Source organism: Oncorhynchus kisutch, linkage group LG11, assembly GCF_002021735.2.
Source record: "Oncorhynchus kisutch isolate 150728-3 linkage group LG11, Okis_V2, whole genome shotgun sequence".
NCBI lineage: Eukaryota > Metazoa > Chordata > Actinopteri > Salmoniformes > Salmonidae > Oncorhynchus > Oncorhynchus kisutch.
Genome location: NC_034184.2, coordinates 55,862,899 through 55,877,796, shown reverse-complemented (window position 1 = coordinate 55,877,796; position 14,898 = coordinate 55,862,899). Strand labels below are relative to the sequence as shown.

General features: G+C 42.8%; 1 protein-coding gene across 1 annotated transcript in view; it reads right to left on the bottom strand.

The window, feature by feature from the left end:
• Positions 1 to 14,898, bottom strand: part of LOC109899533 (cadherin-6-like) — an 86,240-nt gene that overhangs the window by 31,535 nt on the left and 39,807 nt on the right. Inside the window, exon 2 of the mRNA XM_020494855.2 lies at positions 9,083 to 9,519. Within this exon, the coding sequence (XP_020350444.1) occupies positions 9,083 to 9,328 (246 nt within the window). The 5' untranslated portion in view covers positions 9,329 to 9,519. The remainder of the gene's footprint in view (positions 1 to 9,082; positions 9,520 to 14,898) is intronic.

The following is a 14,898-nucleotide window of genomic DNA, read 5'->3' as shown; positions in this document are numbered from 1 at the left end:
GACAAGTCAACGCATCTCATGTTTGGATACTGGTCACTTAATCTCCGTACATGGCAGACTGGGAGACCTTACGAGCTTTGTAAAAGGCAGATAAACAGGTGCAACCAAACAATGGACTGGGTCGGGATGGGGGTGGTGAACTTGATGAGGTCACAACGACTTGCGGGCAGTGGGTTTAGAACAAAAATGACAAATTGTAAAAAATATATATATACACAGTACAAGTCAAAAGATTGGACACACCTACTGTCATGTCCATCGTACCAAGGAGACCAAGGTGCAGCGTGGTATGCATACATTCTTCTTTATTAAAGAACGAAACACTGAACAATATAACAAAACAAACTGTGACGCTAATATGAATAGTGCAGATAGGCAACTAAACATAGACCAAGAACCCACAAACACAAAAGGGAAAATGGCCACCTAAATATAATCCCCAATCAGAGACGACGATAAACAGCTGCCTCTGATTGGGAACCATATCAGGCCACCATAGACATATAAATACCTAGACCTACAAAACCTCTAGACATAAAAAAAAACATAGACAATACAAAACTAGCATACCCACCCTCGTCACACCCTGACCTAACCAAAATTTAAAGAAAACAGAGATAATAGGTCAGAGCGTGACACCTACCTACTCATTCAAGGGATTTTCAAGATGTTTTGTACTATTTTCTACATTGTAGAATATTAGTAAAGTCATCAAAACTATGTCATTGTCTTGTTGAAAAACAAAAGATAGTCCCACAAAGCGCAAACCAGATGGGAGGGCATATCACTGCAGAATGCTGTGTTAGCCATGCTAAATCACCGACAGTGTCACTACCAAAGCACCCAGCCCCACACCATCACACCTCCCCCCCATCATCCTTTCACCTACTCTGCGTCTCACAAAGACACGGCGGTCAAATTTGGAGTCATCAGACCAAAGGACAAATTTCCACCCGTCTAATGCTAGTGTTTCTTGGCTCGTGTTTCTTCTTATTGGTGTCTTTTAAAGTGGTTTCTTTGCAGCAATTCGACCTTGAAGGCCGGATTCATGCAGACTCCTCTGAAATGTTGATGTTGAGATGTGTCTGTTGCTTGAACTCTGTGAAGCATTTTCTTGGCCTGCAATTTCTGAGGTTCAGTTAACTCTAAAGAACTTGTCCTCTGCAGCAGAGGTAACTCTGGGTCTTCCTTTCCTGTGGCGGTCCTCATGCGACTGAACTTAGGGGAACTTTTGAAGTTCTTGACATTTTCAGTCTTGACTGACCTTCATGCCTTAAAGTAATGATGGAATGTTGTTTCTCTTTGCTTATTTAATATGGACTTGGTCTAATACCAAATAGGGCAATCTTCTGTACACCACCCCTACCTTGTCACAACACAATTGATTGGCTCAAACGCATTAAAAAGGAAATAAATTCCACAAATTAACTTTTAACAAGGCACACCTGTTAATTGAAATGCATTCTAGGTGAGTAATTCTTGAAGCTGGTTGAGAGAATGCCAAGAGTGTGCAAAGCTGTCATCAAGGCAAAGGGTGGCTACATTGAAGATTCTCAAATAGAAAATACATTTTGATTCGTTTAATACTTTTTTGGTTACTACATGATTCCATATGTGTTATTTCTGAGTTTTGATGTCTTCACTATTATTCTACAATAAAAAAAACGGTAAAAAATAAAGAAAAATCCTTGAATGAGTAGGTTTGTCCAAACGTTTGACTGGTACTGCATATACCTATATATATTTATATTCCGGACTCTTATATTGTTCGTTTTGCTACGTCTTAATTTCTTTATTTTACCTTTTTGGAGTATGTGCATATTGTTGTGTATTATTAAAACACAATAATTTCGCTGCTCCTGCAATAACATCAGCAAATCTGTGAATGCGACCAATAAACTTCGATTTGATTTGTGCTCCACCAGAGACCAAGGTGTTGCCATGGCGCAGGTACAAAACGTGTTTCTGTCTGTGCCATATTACAAACTCCATCGCCCAGTGGGGGATGGGGGAGCATGAAAAGATGCTGAGTGCAGAGCTAGGCCCCACTTTCCCCACCACACCACCATGGGAGCCTCCAAGACTGGGCTGCTCCCCACAGATTCCCACATAGCCTATATGTGACTCTCAAATGGCACCCTAGTACCTTTGAGGTGCGCTACTTTTGACCAGGGTCCACAGGGCGCTGGTCAAAAGTAGTGCTGTGCATTATGTAGGGAATAATGTGCCATTTGGAACACGTTTCAGGAAGGCGCTGACTGACACACAGCTAGATTGACTTGGGAATGCCGAGTAGGAACCAGCCTAGCCTGATGCATTATGTCTCTGTTCACTTGCTTTATTCCTTAAATGTTCCCCGATTTCCAGCCCATTACTGTGGGGTAAACAGGGCCAGGCAGTGAAGGGAGTGTAGCAAAGGGGAGCGCGAGGAGAAAATAGATAGAATATAACTGCTTGCTTGGGAGGCGCGGAGAGACCATACCCACCAGGCCTAGCAAACCATTGGGGCCTATCAGGGTCTGTAAATACTTTATGAGATATGATGATACTCCTCAACCACAGGCCATTAACCATTTTCACTAGGAATGTGCCCTTTGGTAAAGCAGGAAAATAATCAAATAAGCAAACAAACTCTTCCCCAGTGACAGCCCAGGCTCTCTTTAGGCCGATATGTTGCTTGACTGCTAATGAGACTCCGTGTACGGTGATTCTCTTCTCTTCCTCCAGGAAAAACAACCAACCGGCCCATACACACACCAAGACAACAGCCAACGGTTGCATCCCAAATGGCGCCCTATTCCCTATTTAATGCAGTACTTTTCAAAAAGACCATTAGGGCTATGGTAAAAAGTAGTGCACTCAGGGGTCTAAAGTGTGACCAATTTGCTCGCATCTGCAACAAAATATTTTGCTGTGCGACCTGGAGTCTTATTTTGGGAGCACCAGTGTGACTAAAAGAAAATCCAATAAAAGATTCAATGCGGAACAATATTTCACCTCAACACCCTTCTCTACACTGCTCAAACAAAATAGACTGCCTCCTGATGCTACTTGCTTACAGTTTCCGGGCCACACACACTAAATCCTGCCCCTTCACTAAAGCAGGTAGCACACAGTTCCTCCACGCTGTTTATTCTCTCAGAATGCTGTCAATTCATGCACTAAACATATGCCTCCAAGACACGAACGATGCTGCTTTCCACGTTGCATCTAAATATGAATCCACATATATCTCTATTATACTATTAGTTTGTGTATGTTGCTCTCTGCAAAATGTGAGTTAGTTAGTCAAAGGAAGCTGACATGTGCCTAAAATAATGCTAATGCTAATCACTAACTAGCTAGCTAAATGTCATTTAGCTAAATTCACTAGCTACAGAGAAGCAAACGATAACTCTAATACAGGTTGCTACCAGAGGTGTTGTAGATCATCAAGTTGTTTGTGCAACAGCATGTTCTGAATCAGATAGCCTATTCTAAAATATTTGTCTAAATGCAACATCTATTAAAATGTGATTAGGGTCCCCTGGGAAACACTGACCAACACGTTGGTTCCTACCCTATCATAACATCACTCAACTAGAGATGGAGTGGCCTTGATGTACTACGCATGCTGACATTCAATTGGCACAACAGAGTCTCCGCATGAGACCTGTAAAGTGTCTGAGGAGAACGTGAGAATTATTGTCACCGAAAGCTACAGATGGATCATAGGAAGGTTGAGGTGGAGCGCGCCCACAGGTCTGGAAAACCTGGTACTGTATATATATACAGTTTGGACACATTTACTCATTCAAGGATTTTTCTTTATTTTTACTATTTTATACAATGTAGAATAATTGTGAAGACATGAGAACTATGAAATAGCACATATGGAATCATGTAGTAACCAAAAAAGTGTTAAACAAATCAAAATATATTTTACATTAGAGATCCTTCAGTGTAGCCACCCTTTGCCTGGATGACAAATGCACACTCTTGCCATTCTCTCAACCAGCTTCATGAGGTAGTCACTTGGAATGCATTTCAATTAACACGTGTGCCTTGTTAAAAGTTAATTTAGGGAATTTCTTTCATTCTTAATGTGAGCCAATCAGTTGTGTTGTGACAAGGTAGGGGTGGTACACAAAAGATAGCCCTATCTGGCAAAAGACCAAGTCCATATTACGGCAAAACAGCTCAAAGAAGCAAAGAGAAATGACAGTCCATCATTACTTTAAGGTATGAAGGTCAGTCAATGTGGAACATTTTAAGAACTTTGAAAGTTTCTTCAAGTGCAGTCGCAAAAACCATCAAGTGCTATGATGAAACTGGCTCTCATGAGGACCGCCACAGGAGAGGAAGACCCAGAGTTACCTCTGCTGCAGAGGATAAGTTCATTAGAGTTAACAGAACCTCATAAATTGCAGCCCAAATAAATGCTTCACAGAGTTCAACTAACAAACAAATCTCAACATCAACTGTTCAGAGGTGACTGCATGAAGCAGGCCTTCATCATCGAATTGCTGCAAAGAAATCACTACTAAATGACACCAATAAGAAAAAGAGACTTACTTGGGCAAAGAAACACGAGCAATGGACATTCAATCGGTGGAAATTTGTCTTTTGGTCTGATGATTTGAGATTTTTGGTTCCAACCGTCGTGTCTTTGTGAGATTCAGAGTAGGTGAACGGATGATCTCTGCATGTATGGTTCCCACCGTGAACCATGGAGGAGGATGTGTGATGGTGTGGGGGTGCTTGCTGGTGACAACGTCAGTGATTTCTATAGAATTCAAGGCACGCTTAACCAGCATGGCTACCACTGTATTCTGCAACGATACACCATCCCATCTGGCTTGAACTTAGTGGGACTGTCATTTGTTTTTCAACAGGACAATGACCCAAAACATACTTCCAGGCTGTGTAAGGGCTATTTGACCAAGAAGGAGAGTGATGGAGTGCTGCATCAGATGACCTGGCCTCCACGATCACCAGACCTCAACCCAATTGAGATGTTTTGGGATGAGTTGGACCGCAGAGTGAAGGAAAAGCAGCCAACAAGTGCTCAGTATATGTGGGAACTACTTCAAGACTTTTGGAAAGCATTCCAAAGCATTCCAAAGCAAAGCTGTCATCAAGGCTATTTTGAAGAATCTCAAAGCTCAAACATATTTTGATTTGTTTAACACTTTTTGGTTACTACATGATTCCATAGGTGTTATTTCATAGTTTTGATGTCTTCACTATTATTCTACAATGTAGAGTCAATATTTGCAGTGTTGACCCTTCTTTTTCAAGACCTCTGCAATTCGCCCTGGCATTCTGTCAGTTAACTTGGGCCACATCCTGATTGATGGAGCCCATTCTTGCATAATCAATGTTTGGAGTTTGTCAGAATATGTGGGTTTTTGTTTGTCCACCCGACTCTTGAGGACTGACCACAAATTCTCAATGGGATTAAGGTCTGGGGAGTTTCCTGGCAATGAACTCAAAATATCGATGTTTTGTTCCCCGAACCACTTAATTATCACTTTTGCCTTATGGCAAGGTGCTCCATCAAGCTGGAAAAGGCATTGTTCGTCACCAAACTGTTCCTGGATGGTTAGGAGAAGTTGCTCTTGGAGGATGTGTTGATACCATTCTTTATTCATGGCTGTGTTCTTTGGCAAAATTGTGAGTGAGCCCACTCCCTTGGCAGAGAAAAGAAGCATCAAGCTCCTCACCGTGCACTTTCACCATTCTGTGAAGTTCATAATGACGTATTTAATCTGTAACCTAATAAACTGTATTGTTTCGAATCAAATGAAATCAAATTGTATTGGTCACATACACATGGTCAGCAGGTGCTATTGCGAGTGTAGGGAACAACAACTAGTTTACAAAGTTGTAGTGGCAGGACAACAGACCATATCATTGACTCCAAGTTTACTTTGAAATTATGTTATTATATCAATATTTGCACATAAAGGCGTTTCCACTGCCATTTCTCGTATAATACATTTGACAGACACAAAAAGATCCCATGTCGAACAAACAAATTGCAGCACTTTTGTACCATCAAATTGTACCAACACGTTTTGTTTCCATCACAGCTGTCGTGATAAATGTTGTATACGGGAATGACTTTATTCACATAAAATTGTGGATGGAAATTTGGTTACTTTGACAAAGCCGTTAGTTCCTTATAAGTGGCACAAATTAGTCATTGTACCTTATGGTGGGTATTGAGGTTACACAAAATGCATTTGTACCCTGGAAAACAGAAATGTGACTTCACCGTAGAGTGCGATGATTTTACACTATATATACATGTGGGTTCGTCTATTTCAGCCACACGCGTTCCTGACAGGTATATAAAATCGAGCACACAGCTATGCAATCTCCATAGACAAACATTGGCAGTAGAATGACCTTATTGAAGAGCACAGTGACTTTCAATGTGAAACCGTCATAGGATGCCACCTTTCTAACAAGTCAGTTCATCAAATTTCAGCCCTGCTAGAGCTATTCCGGTCAACTGTAAGTTCAGTTATTGTGAAGTGGAAACGTCTAGGAGGAACAACGGCTCAGCCGTGAAGTGGTAGGCCACACAAGCTCACAGAATTGGACCGCTGAAGCACGAAGCACGTAAAAATCGTCTGCAACACTCACTACCGAGTTCCAAACTGCCTCTGGAAGCAATGTCAGCAAAATAACTCTTTGTCGGGAGCTTCATGAAATGGGTTTCCATGGCCGAGAAGGTGCACATAAGCCTAAGATCACCATGCGCAATGCCAAGCGTCGGCTAGAGCAGTGGAAAAGCGTTCTCTGGAGTGATAAATCACGGTTCACCATGTGGCAGTCTGACGGACAAATCTGGGTTTTGGAGAATGCTCCCTGCCCGAATGCATAGTGCCAACTGTAAAGTTTCTTGGAGGAGGAATAATGATCTGGGGCTGTTTTTCATGATTCGGGCTAGGCGCCTAAGTTCCATTGAAAGGAAATCTTAATGCTACAGCATACAATGACATTCTAGACGATTCTGTGCTTCCAATTTTGTGTCAACAGTTTGGGGATGTCCCTTTCCTGTTTCAGCATGACAATGCGCCGTGCGCTAAGCAAGGTCCATTCAGAAATGGTTTGTCGAGATCGTTGTGGAAGAACTTGACTGGGCTGCACAGAGCCCTGATCTCAACCCCATCGAACACCTTTGGGATGAATTGTAATGCCGACTGCGAGCCAGGCCTACTCGCCTAACATCAGTGCCCGACCTCATGATGCTGTTGTGGCTGTTGAAGCAAGTCCCCGCAGCAATGTTCCAACATCTAGTGGAAAGCCTTCCCAGAGGAGTGGAGGCTACTATAGCAACAAAGGGGGGAACAACTCCATATTAATGCCCATGATTTTGGAATGAGATGTTTGACGAGCAGGTGTCCACATACCTTTAGTCTTATAGTGTACATTTTATATGAAAAATATTGGGTACGAAAATGTACCATTATACTAAATTGTCTGCACATATACCCTAAAAAGGTACCAAACAGCACCATGTGAGATCATTATGTGTACCTCTGAAGGTATATTATGTGTATTTAATAATTGTTGTACCCCAGGGTACATTTTGTACCCTAACTGTACCCTTATTTCTAAGAGTATAGAGGAGAATGTCCCGGCATCTGTGTGTACTTGCGAAATAACACACATTGCTCAGAGAGGCTTGGTTAAGTGAAACACTCCTCAATGGCTTGATACCTTAATGGTGTCTATCTTCAGTAGAAAGGCTCTTAAGGCCGCGGCCCCGCCGTAGCTCAAGGGTTGTTGCCGTGAGTCTGTGTGTCTCTAGTGTGTGCGTATTTAATGTGTGTGTGTGTGTGTGTATGTGTGTGCACTTGCCTGTGTGCTAACCATGTTCTGATAATACATATACCCTCACAGTCTATTAGCCATTTACACGCTAAAGGACGAGCCAGAAACATCAATCAATGCTCAAAGGAGATAAAGTGGTTTGATTATACTCCAGTGGTTGACTTTTGATCTCAACCGTCTTGTATTTTCTTTACTTTTTTTTCTTCTTCTCTCTGTCTTTTTTTGTTCTCATATTTGTTCTTCTCCTCCTCCTCCACTTCGTTGCTTCACAAGCTCTGTAATCGTTTTAGAAGCAAAGCTGAAAGTCAAGCCTCGCTTGGGGACGATGTTATGTTGTGGAATCTTATTTGGGTTTGGATGGCTCTATTCTCTGGATGGACGGAGAGACCGACTGCACCACAGGAATGCAAAGCAACCAGACCCTATTCATCCAGTGTTTCATCCCAAATGGCACCCTATTCTTGTAAAGTGCACTACGTTCGACCAGTAATGTAATATATAGAGAATAGGCTGCCATTTGGGACACATCCCAGTCCTCACAAGACACTCTTTACTCCTCGTCACTTGTCCTGACCTTGGCTGGGATGCTTGACATTCACAATCTCTCAATTACAGTATGTTGTACGACGTTGCAAACAAACAGAGTGATATCGACTTCCCCAACTCTCTCATCTAGCTATGTAAAGCATTTCTTATTGGATACACTTTGCTGTAGGCCTACTCTCCGTTATGTTATCTAGGTCGACATTGTGTTTTGATTTTGTTGGACAAATAATGGCCGTAAGAAGCCTGTGTGTTTGGCAGTAGGGAACTAGTCCACTACCTCCTTAGGATGTTTTGATATGAGTGGAGTGGACATCGGCCGAGCTACCACATAGCTGACAGTCAGCACTGAACACATCAGACAACACAACATCTGAGTCAGCCTAGGAGGCAGTGCTCAGGGGTGAAGTTTCCTCTAGGTACAGATCTAGGGAGAAGTACATGGAGGAGTTTGCTTTACCAGTGAAAGTATTGTATCTCAATCAAAGTACATTTTAGGCCATCTGAGAATGATAATATGTGGTGTGTATCCTATTTCAAAATAAGTGTTATGGCTTGAATGCTGGCTATGACTGAAATGTCTTATTCAATATCAGAATAATAATATACGTCCCCACCTTTCATCCTGTCGAACTCAGACAATAAGAAGAGAACAATAATTTCAAAAAATTAAGAATAGAAAACAACGGAGACATTTAACATCACGCCGTACCTTGCCAACATACTGGTGATCCATCCCTGTGTACTCCTCCAGTAGGAAGAACTGGTTCCACATCCATCCTCGTTTGGAGCGTCTCAGAGGCACTCCATTAGCGTCCTGTCCCATCAGCGTCAACCCCACTCCTGCGCCACCCCGCCTCCCCCCTGTAGTCCTCCTCAGGGCTCGCAGTCCGTCCCCATGGGAACACAGGTATGCCCAGAGGACCAGCAGGAGAAGTACAGTTCTTCCTCTCAACATGGCCAGGCCAATAGCTCCAAATACAGCTTCACTCAGCTAGATGTTCTACTCCCTCTGGGTGTTAGTGTGAAGTGGTCAGTGGACTTTAGTTAGAAGTTTCGTCATTGGGTCACTCCTCCAGGTCTGGGTGTAGGTCCGCAGTAGCAGCACGGGCTGTCAGTCTGTCATTGGGGCCCAGGTCCAGCCAGTATCTGGAACATAGAACACACAGGATGTTAGTACTGGGAATACTTAGAAAAGTTAACTACTACGATATTTGGTGCAACAACACCTGTCTGTAGGAGCTAAGCCATAACTTTCTTCTCCTCCTGTCCTGTCTCCCTTCTTCTCAGCAACATATGCTTTCCTCCTTTCACCCCCCCTCTCTCTGACTCTTCATTTCTCTCTCCCTCACACTCTGTCTGTCTGTCTGTCCGTCCGTCCGTCCGTCCGTCCGTCCGTCCGTCCGTCCGTCTGTCTCTCTCTCTCTCTCTCTCTCTCTCTCTTAATTCGATTCAATTCAAGGAATTTTTTTGGCATGGGAAACATACACTCCTCAAAAAAATAAAGTTAACACTAAAATAACACATCCTAGATCTGAATGAATTAAATATTCTTATTAAATACTTTTTTCTTTACATAGTTGAATGTGCTGACAACAAAATCACACAAAAATTATCCATGGAAATCAAATTTATCAACCCATGGAGGTCTGGATTTGGAGTCACATTCAAGATGAAAGTGGAAAACCACACTACAGGCTGATCCAACTTTTGATGTAATGTCCTTAAAACAAGTCAATATGAGGCTCAGTAGTGTGTGTGGCCTCCACGTGCCTGTATGACCTCCCTACAACGCCTGGGCATGCTCCTGATGAGGTGAGGGATCTCCTCCCAGACCTGGACTAAAGCATCCTGGACAGTCTGTGGTGCAACGTGGCGTTGGTGGATGGAGCGAGACATGATGTCCCAGATGTGCTCAATTGGATTCAGGTCTGGGGAACGGGCGGGCCAGTCCATAGCATCAATGCCTTCCTCTTGCAGGAACTGCTGACACACTCCAGCCACATAAGGTCTAGCATTGTCTTGCATTGGGAGGAACCCAGGGCCAACCGCACTAGCATATGGTCTCACAAGGGGTCTGAGGATCTCATCTCGGTACTTAATGGCAGTCAGGCTACCTCTGGCGAGCACATGGAGGGTTGTGCGGCCCCCCAAAGAAATGCCACCCCACACCATGACTGACCCACCGCCAAACTCATGCTGGAGGATGTTGCAGGCAGCAGAACGTTCTCCACGGCGTCTCCAGACTCTGTCACGTCTGTCACGTGCTCAGTGTGAACCTGCTTTCATCTGTGAAGAGCACAGGGCACCAGTGGCGAATTTGCCAATCTTGGTGTTCTCTGGCAAATGCCAAACGTCCTGCACGGTGTTGGGCTGTAAACACAACCCCCACCTGTGGACGTCGGGCCCTCATACCACCCTCATGGAGTCTGTTTCTGACCGTTTGAGCAGACACATTTGTGGCCTGCTGGAGGTCATTTTGCAGGGCTCTGGCAGTGCTCCTCCTTGCACAAAGGCAGAGGTAGCAGTCCTGCTGCTAGATTGTTGCCCTCCTACGGCCTCCTCCACATCTCCTGATGTACTGGCCTGTCTCCTGGTAGCGCATCCATGCTCTGGACACTACGCTGACAGACACAGCAAACCTTCTTGCCACAGCTCGCATTGATGTGCCATCCTGGATGAGCTGCACTACCTGCGCCACTTGTGTGGGTTGTATACTCCGTCTCATGCTACCACTAAAGTGAAAGCACCGCCAGCATTCAAAAGTGACCAAAACATCAGCCAGGAAGCATAGGAACTGAGAAGCGGTCTGTGGTCCCCACCTGCAGAACCACTCCTTTATTGGGGGTGTCTTGCTAATAGCCTATCATTTCCACCTGTTGTCTATTCCATTTGCACAACAGCATGTGAAATTTATTGTAAATCAGTGTTGCTTCCTAAGTGGACAGTTTGATTTCACAGAAGTGTGATTGACTTGGAGTTACATTGTGTTGTTTAAGTGTTCCCTTAATTTTTTGAGCAGTGTATATCTTTACATTACCAAAGCAAAAAAATAAACAAACAATAGAAGTAAACATTACAAAATGAATAAAGACATTTCAAATGTCATATTATGTCTATATACAGTGTTGTAACTATGTGCAAATATTTAAATAAATAAATACATATGGGTTGTATTTACAATTGAGTTGGTTCTTCACTGGTTGCCCCTTTTTTTGTGGCATGATTTGGTTGGGTCTAATTGTGTTGGTGTCCTCGGGCTCTGTGGGATCTGTTTGTGTAAATGTATTTGCATTGTGAAAACATTATGTTTCAGAAAGTCCAGCAATGCAATTACAATGAACATTACACAGGGCTGTGAATAGTGTAGCTTGTCCCTGAGCTGGTGTACTAATGGTTTTTGCCTCTCTGCCTGCTGTAGGTACTGCATGTTGGTTCTAACCTTAAATGAAACAACAAAGAAAGTTAGCAGGTCTGTTAATAAATGCCTTTGTCCAACCATCTGGATAAGGGCATTTCAGTGCTGCGCCAGAAATACTCTAAATAGTGAAATGGGAAACTCCATTTGACTCATATTATTATATTCCTCTTTCATTTAAAAATTGCATGACGTGACTATGAGATGTGGCTGTATCTAGGGGAATTTTTATTTAGCTGACCCTGCTAGCTAGCAAAATGTTATTAGCTAGCTAGCAAATGTTGTGAAATTATTTGAAATAACGACTGAAGTAGCTTAGTTATCTAAGTCAACACTACACTACTACAAATTAATTTAAATGACAATAAATAAAGATTAACTTGCTTGATTTTTTGCTGTCCAGTGGCACCACAGGCATTTGATTTGCAAACTCATGTGCGAACCCACTATCCAAAAAACTGTGCAGGACATGTACACTGAATTAAAGGGCAACTACAATACGTTTCTAAGATTTTCCCCAGAACTGAAAAGTCACTCCTGATGTGGTTTAAGCATTTTTGTGAACACAGAAAATCAAATGTTGCTGTTTCTCTATTAAAAAAGTGTGAAAAAACTGGGGGAAACCAGAATTCGGGGGGGATCGGAAACCCCGAAAAACAAAACAGAGAGAACTTGAATTTGGAAAAAACAAAACAGAATTAGGTCAAAAATAAAAAACAGATTTCAAAAAGGTCCAACCAGTGTTTTTTTTATTGTAAATGACTGTACTTCAGAGCGGGGGAAAGTTGTGGTCAGGTCCAATATTGGCGGGAGGGAAAGAGGTTTGGCCATCCTATAAATATAAATATTTTAGAGTAATATATACAATTTAGCAGACACTTTAATACAAAGCAACTTACAGTCATGGTTGCATGTTTTCTTTAACGTATGGGTGGTCCCGGCACACCACCCTTTATAAAGCACAGGTTTTGTCATATTCGACCTAGTGGGTTATGTCACGTTTGACATTGGTAGTTATGTCACACAGTTATACTACATTTATGAACCCTTTACAGAGTATGACATATGGTTATAGATGATTTGCAACACATTTATGTAGTGTTTATGAAGGCTTTCTAAGCTCCACGTCATTTAAAGCAGGACGAGAATAGTCATTTGTGGTCCTGGCAACTGGACCTTTTTTGGAACCCCATTATTTTTGACTTACTGAAATTCACTTTCAGGACCCAGGTCTGACAGAATCTGTACAGAAGATCTAGGTGCTGCTGTAGGCCATCATTGGTTGGGGACAGAAGGACCAGATAAATCAGCAAACACTAGACATTTGACTTCAAATTCTAGCAGGGTGAGGCCGGGTGCTGCAGACCGTTCTAGTGCCCTGACCAATTAATTGATATATATGTTGAAGAGGGTATGGCTCAAGCTGCATCCTTGTCTCACCTCATGATCCTGTGGAAAATTTTAACTGCACACTTGTTGTTTGTGTACATGGATTTTATAACGTCATATGTTTTTCCTCCAACACCACTTTCCATCAATTTGTATAATAGTCCCTCATGCCAAATATAATCATAAGCTTTTTTGAAATCAACAAAGCATGTGACAACAACTTTTTTTTGTCAATTAAGGTGTGCATGGTGAATACGTGGTCTTTCGTACAGTATTTTTGTCTGCTGTTAATGATAATGCAGATGATTTTCCCAAAGTTACTGTTGACACATATCCCACTGTTGTTATTGGGGTCAAAATTGAGGCAGTTTGTGGATTTGGGTGATCAGTCCTTAGTTCCAAATATTGGGGAAGATGCCAGATCTGAGGATGACGTTAAAGAGTTTAAATATAGCCAATTGGAATGTGTGATATGTATATTTTCAAATCAAATCAAATGTTATTGGTCACATACACATGGTTTGCAGATGTTATTGCGTGTGTAGCGAAATGCTTGTCCTTCGACAGTGTAGCAATATCTAACATGTAATCTAACAATTCCACAACAACTACCTAATACACACAGATGTAAGTAAAGGAATGGAATATGAATATATACATATAAATATGTGGATGAGCAATGACAGAGTACCATAGGCAAGATGCAATAGATGGTATAAAAAACAGTATATACATACATGAGTAATGAAAGATATGTCAACATTAATAAAGTGGCATTATTAAAGCGACTAGTGATCCATTTATTAAAGTGGCCAATGATTTCAAGTCTGTATATAGGCAACAGCCTCTCTGTGTTAGTGATGGCTGTTTAACAGTCTGACAGCCATGAGATAGAAGCTGTTTTTCAGTCTCTCGGTCCCAGCTTTGGTACATCTGTACTGACCTCGCTTTCTGGATGGTGAACAGGCTGTAGGTGTCCTGGAGGGCAGGTAGTTTGCCCCCGGTGATGCATTGTGCAGACCGCACCACCCTCTCGAGATACTTGCAGTTGTGGTCGGTGGAGTTGCCGTACCAGGCGGTGATACAGCCTGACAGGATGCTCTCAATTGTGCATCTGTAAAAGTTTCTGAGGGTTTTATGTGACAAGCCAAATTTCTTCCACCTCTCGAGGTTGAAGAGGTGCTGTTGTGCCTTCTTCATCAGACTGTCTGTGTGGGTGGACCATTTCAGTTTGTCCGTGATGTGTACGCCTAGGAATTTAAAGCTTTCCACCTTCACTGCTGTCCCGTCAATATGGATGGGGAGGTGCTCCATCTGCTGTTTCCTGAAGTCCACAATCATCTCCATTGTTTTGTTGACGTTGAGTGAGAGGTTGTTTTCCTGAGTGCCCTCACCTCCTCTCTGTAGGCTGTCTCGTAGTTGTTGGTAATCAAGCCTACTACTGTTGGGTCGTCTGCAAACTTGATGATTGAGTTGGAGGCGTGCATGGCCACCCAGTCATGGGTGAACAGGGAGTACAGGAGGGGGCTTAGTATGCACCCTTGTGGGGCCCCAGTGTTGAGGATCAGTGAAGTAGAGATGTTGTTTCCTACCTTCACCGCCTAGGGGCTGCCTGTCAGGAAGTCCAGGACCCAATTGCACAGGGCGGAGTTGAGTCCCAGGGCCTCAAGCTTCATGATGAGCTTTGAGGGTACTATGGTGTTGAATGCTGGGCTATAGTC